Source organism: Heterodontus francisci, chromosome 20 (assembly GCF_036365525.1).
Source record: "Heterodontus francisci isolate sHetFra1 chromosome 20, sHetFra1.hap1, whole genome shotgun sequence".
Taxonomy (NCBI): Eukaryota; Metazoa; Chordata; class Chondrichthyes; order Heterodontiformes; family Heterodontidae; genus Heterodontus; species Heterodontus francisci.
In genome coordinates this window covers 89,984,366-89,996,228 of record NC_090390.1, presented here as the reverse complement: position 1 = coordinate 89,996,228, position 11,863 = coordinate 89,984,366, and the positions used below count along the sequence as shown (strand labels likewise).

The 11,863-nt window shown below is 49.8% G+C and overlaps 1 protein-coding gene across 7 annotated transcripts in view; it reads right to left on the bottom strand.

Moving 5' to 3' along the window:
- Positions 1-80: 80 nt before the first annotated feature.
- The window catches only part of col17a1b (collagen, type XVII, alpha 1b), a 257,562-nt gene continuing 245,779 nt past the window's right edge, over positions 81-11,863 (bottom strand). For all 7 annotated transcript variants that reach the window (XM_068053211.1, XM_068053209.1, XM_068053212.1 and 4 more), the window contains 5 exons: positions 11,587-11,709; positions 10,723-10,776; positions 8,379-8,567; positions 2,913-3,002; positions 81-2,733 (listed from right to left, as the gene is read on the bottom strand). In XM_068053211.1, the coding sequence (XP_067909312.1) occupies positions 2,684-2,733; positions 2,913-3,002; positions 8,379-8,567; positions 10,723-10,776; positions 11,587-11,709 (506 nt within the window). In that variant the 3' untranslated portion in view covers positions 81-2,683. The remainder of the gene's footprint in view (positions 2,734-2,912; positions 3,003-8,378; positions 8,568-10,722; positions 10,777-11,586; positions 11,710-11,863) is intronic.

Genomic DNA, 11,863 nt, shown 5'->3' with positions numbered 1-11,863 from the left:
CCTGCTCACATTCAAAGCCATAAAGAGCTAGATCTGCTCCTGATATTGATTCACACAATCAGACCTCGAAAGCATTCATGCTAAAAGTATTTATTGAAATGTTTGACAGACTCACTTGGAGAATGAATAGCAGCAGTTTGGGGAAAAGCAATCCTGCAGTGGGACCAAGGAACCATTCCTGGAGTGGAACCTGACCTGAAGGGGTTAAAGAGAGAGCTTCAAGCCCCTGAGTGTGTGTCAGGTGCAGTTGGCCATGCTATCTCCCCCTCACCTTACACAGACAGCTGGTGCCTGCTGGTGATGGGAGAGCTTCCTTGGTCCATGGGAGGCCAGGTCTGGTTTTGGTCCCTGTTTACCCACCACCCAACCTGTAACCAGCGACTGATTTTAAAACCTTTCACCCTTTAAAAACAAGGCTGTGCGGAGGCACATTCTGATTAGTTAGTGATAGATGATCGAGGTTCCTCTTTATAATAACCAGATTAGTGACTGAACATGATCATGATAGGGAGGAGGCATGAGTCTGCCTCACTGACATTGGCCAACGGCCAGTGTTACAGTGACTCTGAACCAACAGAAGGTCTGGGAGCATTGAGTGTGACCACCAACCGAAGAGGAATTCACCAAGCCCCCTATCTAGGTGTCCTGGGGCGGTGGGGAGAACTGAACCGAACCCCACCCCCCAACTCCGTCAGGGAGAAATCCCCATCCAAAGAGGCAGTAATGAGAAAAAACAGCAGTAATTAGCTGGGTCAAAGGCATGACATAGGACCTTCTTGGCAGGGGCTACTACACTGAAAAACAAACTGGGTGACAGAGAAGGAATGTTAAAGTCATGGACAGTCAGAGGAAGCCAAACTCTGCTGAGTGTGCGCTGGCCCCAGCCCCACCCGTTTCTGACCCTCACATGCCACACAACCCAGACAACAAAACTCAAACCAGTCTGAGGCCTAACTTTACAACTCTGGTCAAAGCAGCCTGTTGACCAGGTGACCGCATGGACTGCAGAAAGGAGAAGCCGCAAGTCCACTATCTCCACATACTCTGATTCTGACTGCCAGCCAACGTCAGGGACTCCCCACTGTGGTCAAGGGTGATCATCAGACTAAACCCCAGAATATTCATGTGGCAGGTGCTGAATAAATCTGTTGAGGAATTCGTTTTGTTTTCTTTTTAAAAGAATTGCTTTTATTCCAAAAGAAAAATTTTACAATTTAAATAAGATAGGCTGTAAAATAGTCAGCTGGTTATCAGAATTAAATACTGACACACAACAGAAACATTGGAACGAGAACTGAACTGTACGAAGGAATGGAAACACAAGGTGGTGACTGAATGTCATAGAGAGTTACAGCACTGAAACAGGCCCTTCGGCCCACCATCAACCACCCATTTATACTAATCCTACATTAATCCTATATTCTCTACCACATCTTTCCTCAATTCTCCTACCTACACTGGGGGCAATTTACAATGACCAATTTACCTATCAACCTGCAAGTCTTTGGCTGTGGGAGAAAACCCACGCAGTCATGGGGAGAACTTATAAACTCCACACAGGCGGCAGTACCCAGAACTGAACCCGGGTCGCTGGAGCTGTGAGGCTGCGGTGCTAGCCACTGTGCCACAATGCTTAGGCACTACATCAATCCTCTTACCTCCCCGAGCCACCCAGGCACAAGACAATGGCCATTCAGTCCAGCCAGAGCCTATGCTGACTCTTGAACCATAGACACTACCCTGTGCCATCTTCAACCTTAAAGGTAACTATTCTCTTCCTGAAACTGCCTTGGAAAAACAGCAGCTCTGCTGTCAGTATCTCTCTAACCCACAACCCCACTTCTCAAACTCTTGTTCACAGCTGTCTGAGAACAGCGATGGAAGATGGTCTCTACCAGCTGGACATTCAGAGACTTAACTGTTATTGGTCCCCACTACAGTTCCTGTTAAAGGTGCTAACTGGCCTCACGTCTGCAGTGATCTCCGGGAGTCTGGTTCATATCCACTGCCTTGTGGGTATTCATTTTCTCTAAACTTCCTCGTGAATCTGATAATCAGGTGTAGAGGTGGTGGAAAGATTCAGCTGGGATTCTGAATCTGATATTCTTCCAGATTTATCTGGCTTTCTTTGTGGAGGTGTCAGCCCTCCTCCACCTTGAACTGGGTGACACTCCTTCCCCGGGTCTTTCGATAATTCTGTTGGGTTGTTGATGTTGGGTGTCATAATGGGTTGAGAGCACGAGCCTGCCTTATTTTCACTGGCCGAAGGATCAATAACAACAATATTTGGTGGCCAGAAGATTTGGGAGTATTGATTATGACCCGTGTGACTACTGATTTGGAAGGGAGTTCACAGATTCCCAGTGTTGGGTAGCAACGTACCAGTAACAAATAGAGAGGGGGTGGGGGGGGGGGGCGAGAATCCTCAAGCAGTCAAGTCTCCCCACAGATCAGTTGTTGTCCTCTGATTTCCATGGATAGAATAGCTGTGTGTAGTTAGAACCCCAGACTAATGCACTGAATTACAGAAGGCACAAAAAAGAAGTTTGCATGTGCTTTTCTTCTGATGTTAAGCTGCTGAATAAGAGGCCAAGGGGTAGGCAAAGGCACTGTGGAGCCAGAAGAAATAGGAACAAGAGTAGATCATAGAGCCCCTCGAGCTTGCTCTGCCTGAGTCGGTGCATCACTTGGTACCAAGAGCGCGATGTCGGGTCCTTCTATGTGATGACTGATCTGCAGAAAATAATAATTCATTAAAAAACAGTTCCTTTCCTGCATAGGAGCAAACTGGGGTTTAGGAGAGGAGGGGCTAAGACTATGTCAGGGGTGAGTGAAAAATGGACATTTATATAGATTTTTTAAAAAACTGACAGATCTCTGCAAACCAGCTCAAACATAGCCTCACTATGTACCTGTAGCTTTACGTCTCCTTTCCTTCTGGTCAGGCTGCACCTCGAGGTTGGTGTTTGACAACCATGTAGCGTAAGATTCCCCGAGTGTCCCTGCATCAGAAATCAATATAAATCAGCACAGTTCTTCCTGGCAGCCGGGTTTAGGTTGTCGCAGACCTATTTTCCCCCCCTCCGCATGGTGATAGCACAAGGAGAGATGTGCCGTCCAGAAACATTGAGCCCACTCAGCGATAATCTGCAAATTAGGGACAATTATGTTCCCTGGGGTGGCGGTGGTGTGGGGAGGTGGTCTCGTATGGTCCACAGATGGCTATTGCATTTTCAGTGTAGGGTGAGCACCTGTTTGGGAGGCCGATGAACCATCGCTGTCTCCTGATGGATTACTGGAGGATTTCCCTCAGTCTCTGGATGGCTGGAAGTGTTGGTCAATGGGAGGGTCAGACACTCACCTGTACAGACTCCACCAGAGCCTCCTAGCTGTACAGGTGTGCATTCTGATGCGCCTGACTGTCCAATGCTCACTGCTCTCGGGCAATCTCAGGTTACCAACTCTGGTTGGACGTATTCCTGGTGGTTTCATCACATGAATTCCCACCTCTCTTTTTTTCCCCCCCAATCACCTACAATATTTTTATAACAAATATGTGAAAGTGTTTGAGGAAAATGAATAAAACGCATAATTTCTTACAATGTCCCGTAATGTTTCTCCCAAGTTGCTCGCAGCAGTGTCCCGGAAATTGCTGCTTAATCCCTGGAAATTACAGGACAATCCCTAAACAAGTCAGTGCTGTCAGCTTTAGACCTAGGACATTCTCACTACACTTTCCAGTTGGTGTGGAATGGCCCCATTGATCCTCCAGGATTAAGCATTCTGCTTCTTCCCACTTCTCAACACCATTGCAAACAACATTTTCTCTTTTTATTTTGAGTGCGTGAACAATTTATTGAATTTAGTTTATTTACAATCAGGAGGGAGTGGCCCTGGGAGTCCTCAACATTGACTCCGGACCCGACAAAGTCTCATGGCATCAGATTACCAGCTACCGCACCCCCCGCCCCCCCACCTGATGGATCAGTGCTTCTCCATGTCGAGCACCAACTGGAAGGAGCACTGAGGGTGGCAAGAGTACAGAATGTACTCTGGGTGGGGGACTTCAATGTCCATCACCAAGAGTGGCTCGGTAGCACCACTACTGACAGAGCTGGCCGAGTCCTAAAGGACATAGATAGCTGCTAGACTGGGTATGCGGCAGGTGGTGGGGAACCAACAAGAGGGAAAAACCTACTTGACCTCGTCCTCACCAACCTACCTGTTGCAGATGCATCTGTCCATGACAGTTTTAGTAGGAGTGACCACCGCACAGTCCTTGTGGAGACAAAGTCCCATCTTCACAATGAGGTTATCTTCCATCATGTGTGGCACTCTCTTCTTCCCTCTCTTTGGCCTCCTTGTCTCGAGAAACAATGGGTATGTGCCTAGAGGTGGTCAGTGGTTTGTGGAGCAGCGCCTGGAGTGGCTATAAATGCCAATTCTAGAATGACAGACTCTTCCACAGGTGCTGCAGATAAAGTTGGTTGTCGGGGCTGTTACACAGTTGGCTCTCTCCTTGCACTTGTCTTTTTTCCTGCCAACTGCTAAGTCTCTTTGACTCGCCATGCTTTAGCCCTGCCTTTATGGATGTCCACCAGCTCTGGCGAACGCTGGCAACTGACTCCCACGACTTGCGGTCAATGTCACAGGACTTCATGTCACGTTTACAGACGTCTTTAAAGCGAAGACATGGATGGTGGCACTACCACCGTGCTAAATGGGATAGATTTTGAACAGATCTAGCAATCCAAAACTGGGCATCCATGAGGCGATGTGGACCATCAACAGCAACAGAATTGTACTCAACCATAATCTGTAACCTCATGGCCCAGCATATCCCCTATTACCATCAATCTGGGGACCAACCCTGGTTCAATGAAGAGTGCAGGAGGGCATGGCAGCAGCAGCACCAGGCATACCTCAAAATGAGATGCCAGCCTTGTGAAGCTACAGCACAGGACTACTTGCAGCCAAACAGCAGAAGCAGCATGTGATAGACAGGGTGAAGTGATCCCACAGCCAGCGCATTAGATCTCATAGAGTTATACAGCACAGAAACAGGTCCTGCGGCCCATCGTGTCTGTGCCGGCCATCAAGCCACCTATCCTAATCCCATTTTCCAGCACTTGGCCCGTAGCCTTGTATGCTATGACGCTTCAAGTGCTCATCTAATTACTTCTTAAAGGTTGTGAGGGTTCCTGCCTCTACCATCCCTTCAGGCAGTGCATTCCAGATTTCAACCAGCCTCTGGGTGAAAATTTTTTTCCTCAAATCTCCTCTAAACCTCCTACCCCTTACCTTAAATCTATGTCCCCTGGCTATTGACCCCTCTGCTAAGGGAAAAAGTTTATTCCTATCTATCCTATCAAAGCCCCTCATCATTTTGTATACCTCAATCAGGTCCCACCTCAGCCTTCTCTGTTCTAAGGAAAACAACCCTAGCCTTTTCAGTCTCTCTTCATAGCTGAAATGCTCCAGCCCAGGCAACATCCTGGTGACTCTCGTCTGCACCCTCTCCAGTGCAATCACATCCTTCCTATAGTGTGGTACCAGAACTGTACACAGTACTCCAGCTGTGGCCTAACTAGCATTTTATACAGCTCCATCATAATCTCCCTGCTCTTATTCTGTGCCTCGACTAATAAAGGCAAGTATCCCATATGCCTTCCTAACTATCTTATCTACCTGTGCTGCTGCCTTCAACGATCTATGGACAAGTACACCAAGGTCCCCCTGATCCACTGTATATTCTCCTAGGGATCTACCATCCATCTAAGCTCTGCAGTCCTGCCACATCCAGTCGTGAATGATGGTGGACAATTAAGCAACTAACTGGAGGAGGTGGCTCCACAAATATCCCCATCCTCAATGATGGGGGAGCCCAGCACATCAGTGTGAAGACAAGGCTGAAGCATTTGCATCCATCTTCAGCTAGAATGGATGATCCATCTCAGCTTCCTCCTGAGGTCCCCAGCATCACAGATGTCAGTCTTTAGCCAATCCGATTCACTCCACGTGATATCAAGAAACGGCTGAAGGCACTGGATACTGCAAAGGCTATGGGCCCTGGCAACATTCCGGCAATTGTACTGAAGACCTGTGCTCCAGAACTAGCCACGCCCCTCATCAAACTTTCCGGTCCAGCTACTACACTGGCATCTACCCTGCAATGTGGAAAATTGCCCAAGTATGTCCCGTACACAAAAAGCAGGATAAATCCAATCCAGCCAATTACCGCCCCATCAGTCTGCACTCAATCATCAGCAAAGTGATAGAAGGGGTCATCGACAGTGCTATCAAGCAGCACTTGCTCAGCAATAACCTACTCAGTGACCCTCAGTTTGGGTTCCGCCAGGGCCACTCAGCTCCTGACCTCATTACAGCCTTGGTCCAAACATGGACAAAAGAGCTGAACTCAAGAGGTGAGGTGAGAGTGACTGCCCTTGACTGCAAGACAGCACTTGACAGAGTATGGCATCAAGGAGCCCAAGCAAAACTGGTCAATGGGAATCAGGGGGAAGACTCTTCTCTGGTTGGAGTCATACCTAGTACAAAGGAAGATGGTTGTGGTTGTTGGAGGTCAATCATCTGAGCTCCAGGACATCACTGCAGGAGTTCCTCAGGGTAGTGTCCTAGGCCCAACCATCTTCAGCTGCTTCATCAATAACCTTGCCTCCATCATAAGGTCAGAAGTTGGGATGTTTGCTGATGATTGCACAATGTTCAGCACCATTCGCGACTCCTCACATACTGAAGCAGTCCTTGCAGAAATGCAGCAAGACCTGGACAATATCCAGGCTTGGGCTGATAAGTGGCAAGTAACATTCGCACCACACAAGTACCAGACAATGACCATCTCCAACAAGAAAGAATCTAACCATTTCCCTTTGATGTTCAATGGCATCAGCATCACTGAATCCCCCACTATCAACATCCTGGGGACTACCATTGACCAGAAACTGAATATAAATACTGTGGCTACAACAGCAGGTCAGAGGCTGGGAATTCTGCGGCGAGTAACTCACCTCCTGACTCCCCAATGCCTGTCCACCATCTCTAAGGCACAAGTCAGGAGTGTGATGGAATACTCTCCACTTGCCTGGGTGGGTGCAGCTCCAACAGCATTCAAGAAGCGGCCTACTTGATTGGCACCCCAATTACCACCTTCAACATTCACTGCCTCCACCACCGACGCACAGTGGCAGCAGTGTGTACCATCTACAAGATGCACTGCAGCAACGCACCAAGGCTCCTTAGACAGCACCTTCCAAACCCGCGACCTCTACCACCTAGAAGGACAAGGACAGCAGATGCATGGGAACACCAGCGCCTGCAAGTTCCCCTCCAAGCCACACACCTTCCTGACTTGGAACTATATCGTCGTTCCTTCACTGTCACTGGGTCAAAATCCTGGAACTCTCTTCCTAACAGCACTGTGGGTGTACCTACACCCCAAGGACTACAACAGTTCAAGAAGGGGGCTCACCACCACCTTCTCAAGGGCAATTAGGGATGGGCAATAAATGCTGGCCTAGCCAGCAATGCTCACATCTATGAATTAATTTTTAAAAAGTGCACATTTTTTTGGGTAGCCATGCACACAGGGTAATTTAGAGGGGCTGACTTGTGCACGGCCTGCAGGTCCTTTCGGGTTTCTGAGCAGCCACATGGCTTACAGGGAAGATTGATTGGAACAAAGCGTTTTAAATTATTATAATTTACTTATAATTTATTATTTTGATTTTTTTTGTTATTGATATATTCTAACTTTGTTTAATGAAGTTGGTGAAAAATAATCACTGTTGTGGTCAGTTGCTAGTCCAAGTGACCAGTGAGGGCCTTCCTGGGTATAATCTGTTCATGACGGATGATAAACACATTCTTGTGATAATTCTATGTTAATGAACTCAAGACTGAAGTTCATTTGCTGGAGTTAGGGAAGTGGAAATGGATTTCACTGCTTTCCCTGGTCACAGTTCATCAGGAATTACTCTGATCTGCTCTGTTCCATCATCTCTATCTTTATTCTCATAAGCTTCAGCCCTGTGCCTAACCAGAGATTCTGGAACTTCTCAAGGGGACCTGGAATGGGTAATAAATGCCAACCTTGCCAGGAATGCCAACATCCCAAGAATAAATGAAACCGTATAAGCATCCACTGTGGTGAACTGTATGGTAAGAAGATACTAATCCGAGACTTGCTCTGGCTGGAATGGGCTAGTGCTAGGTACAGAAGACCCAACAACCTGGTGCTGGTGGTGGTCTGTACCTGTGGGTTATGACCCACTGACTGTTTGCAGGGCAGGGGTACACCAAGCTAAATGGGGGAGCTCAATGCCACAAGCCATGATAGTGAGGTAGAATGGAGCTCCCACCTTTCATCAACTCCTGTATCTCGGCATCACTCCTGTAGGTCCCGTCCTGCCAAAGTCCTCCGGATGAGTGTGAAGATCCAGAGGCAGCTGATTGGCTGGAGGAGCTGCGTGAAGTTTCAGACACACGATGAGCTCCAGATCCATCTGATTGGCTGGAGTAGCTGGATGACGTGCGGTGGGATCGACTGGCTGCAATTAAATGGGAGACATTTACAAATCCTGATCTGCAACACATGCCATGACTCAGATAATGTCCTGCCGTAAAGCAGGCCTGGAGCAGGATCTGTGCAGCCATTAGCACAGGGTACAGGGAGCTGGAGTCAAGAAACATGCAAACTGCAATCTGGATCACAGTATGTTACAGTGCATAATGCAGCCAGGCAAGCAACTAGCAGTGATTACAGTCTCTGAGTTAGAGTGAGAGTGATTACAGCCTCTCTGGGTTAGAGTGAGGGAGTGATTGCAGCCTCTCTGGGTTAGAGTGAGGGAGTGATTGCAGTCTCTGGGTTACAGTGAGGGAGCGATTACAAGACTGGGTTACAGTGAAGGTTTTAGTTTAGGCAGGCATCAAGATCGGCGCAGGCTTGGAGGGCCGAATGGCCTGTTCCTGTGCTGTACTGTTCTTTGAGGGATTACAGTCTCAGGGAACCGGGGGTGGGGTAACTGGAAATGAGGTGGGGATAGGTGTGGGAATCAAGGCTGGGTGAAGGGTGGGAATCGGCAGTGGGTGGTGGGCACTGGGTGAGGGGTGGGAATCGGCAGTGAGTGCTGGGCACTGGGTGAGGGGTGGGAATCGGCAGTGGGTGGTGGGCACTGGGTGAGGGGTGGGAATCGGCAGTGGGTGATGGGCACTGGGTGAGGGGTGGGAATCGGCAGTGGGTGAGGGGTGGGAATCGGCAGTGGGTGATGGGCACTGGGTGAGGGGTGAGAATCGGCAGTGGGTGAGGGGTGGGAATCGGCAGTGGGTGATGGGCACTGGGTGAGGGGTGAGAATCGGCAGTGGGTGAGGGGTGGGAATCGGCAGTGGGTGATGGGCACTGGGTGAGGGGTGGGAATCGGCAGTGGGTGATGGGCACTGGGTGAGGGGTGGGAATCGGCAGTGGGTGAGGGGTGGGAATCGGCAGTGGGTGATGGGCACTGGGTGAGGGGTGAGAATCGGCAGTGGGTGAGGGGTGGGAATCGGCAGTGGGTGATGGGCACTGGGTGAGGGGTGAGAATCGGCAGTGGGTGAGGGGTGGGAATCGGCAGTGGGTGATGGGCACTGGGTGAGGGGTGAGAATCGGCAGTGGGTGAGGGGTGGGAATCGGCAGTGGGTGATGGGCACTGGGTGAGGGGTGGGAATCGGCAGTGGGTGAGGGGTGGGAATCGGCAGTGGGTGATGGGCACTGGGTGAGGGGTGGGAATCGGCAGTGGGTGAGGGGTGGGAATCGGCAGTGGGTGATGGGCACTGGGTGAGGGGTGGGAATCGGCAGTGGGTGATGGGCACTGGGTGAGGGGTGGGAATCGGCAGTGGGTGGTGGGCACTGGGTGAGGGGTGGGAATCGGCAGTGGGTGATGGGCACTGGGTGAGGGGTGGGAATCGGCAGTGGGTGAGGGGTGGGAATCGGCAGTGGGTGATGGGTGGGAATCGGCAGTGGGTGATGGGCACTGGGTGAGGGGTGAGAATCGGCAGTGGGTGAGGGGTGGGAATCGGCAGTGGGTGATGGGCACTGGGTGAGGGGTGGGAATCGGCAGTGGGTGATGGGCACTGGGTGAGGGGTGGGAATCGGCAGTGGGTGATGGGCACTGGGTGAGGGGTGGGAATCGGCAGTGGGTGATGGGCACTGGGTGAGGGGTGGGAATCGGCAGTGGGTGATGGGCACTGGGTGCCTCTTGGAGATCCTGTCCATGTTCATCCTGTTCAAATCATTGGGTTGAGAAATTGGGCAGTTTCTGCAATTGTCACTCAGACAGTAAAGGGGAAAATTAACCTCAGTGACCTAAAGAGAGGGACACAGAAAGAGAGAGAGACTGAAATACAGAGACAGCAGGACGGTCAGAATAAGAGAGAGAGTGACAGAGGGAGAGAATCAGAGAATGATAGAGAGGCAGACAGAGGGATTGAGAGATTTTGAAGGAGAATGGGGCAGATGTCATGAATAACCAATCAGCCATCACCCACTTGACACCAATTGCTGGAAGTTAAAATTACCCCCTTACAAACAGAGAGATAGGCAGAGTGGGAGAGAGAGAAACAGTCAGACAGTCACTGACAGAGTGCAGTTATCTGTAAGCATTGATCAGATTAACTTCATTCTCAGCACAGTCAATCCTGAAGAAGCAGTGAATCCTGAACATGACTCACCTCCTCCTGTCTGCCCCGTGTCACTTCCTGACGCTGCTTGCTGTGCACCATAAACTAGAGGAGGGGGGGGGAGAAGTGGATTTTAAGAAGAAAGACATGAAAAACTTGCATTTCTATAGCGCCTTTCAAAACCTCAGATGCTCCAAATTGTATTACAGCCAATTTAAAGTTGCAATGTAAAAAACGGAGGCAATTTGCGCACAGCAAGGTCCCACCAAAAAAAATGGGAAAATGATGAGATAATCTGTTTTAGTGATGTTTATGAGATAAATATTGGCCAGAACACTGGGAAGAAATCTCCTGCTCTTCTTTGAAATAGTGCCATAACATCCACCTCAGAGGCACCTCCAACACTGCAGCACTCCCTCAGTACTAACCCTCCAACACTGCAGCACTCCCTCAGTACTAACCCTCCAACACTGCAGCACTCCCTCAGTACTAACCCTCCAACACTGCAGCACTCCCTCAGTACTAACCCTCCAACACTGCAGCACTCCCTCAGTACTAACCCTCCGACAGTGCAGCACTCCCTCAGTACTGACCCTCCGACAGTGCAGCGCTCCCTCAGTACAGAGCCTCCGACAGTGCGGCACCCCCTCAGTACTGAGCCTCCGACAGTGCGGCATCCCCTCAGTACCGAGCCTCGGGTACCAGGGTCGAGGTCGGGGTCGGGGGACCCTTGGGTAACTGGGGCATAATCCACACTTTCCAGCAGAAGCCCTCGAGAGCAATCAGGCACAGGAACTCTGACTAATCTCCTCTGCTATGGCCCAGGGAATCCTGACAAATACCAAGGAATTTCCCCCAATGCCAAGGAATCCCGCACTAGGGTTGGGAATCCTCCACAAATCCCGCCACTCTCACCTTTCAGGTATTCCTCATATGCTGTCCTGTTCCCATTGAAGACTTTCTCCCAGTCATTCTCGAGATGGCCAGACGTCCCAGATCCTCCTGAGCTGGATGACCTGTGCACGGTCCAACCATTATCTACAAGAGGACAATGTTGGAACTGGTTACAAGGGCAGCAATATTAAACTGTTCATGATATGATGCATTGTGGTGGTGGAGCCAGTCCCTTTAGGGACATAAGGTTTAACTGTTGTTCAGTAAACATAAGTTCAGGTCATTTGGATTTTAAATA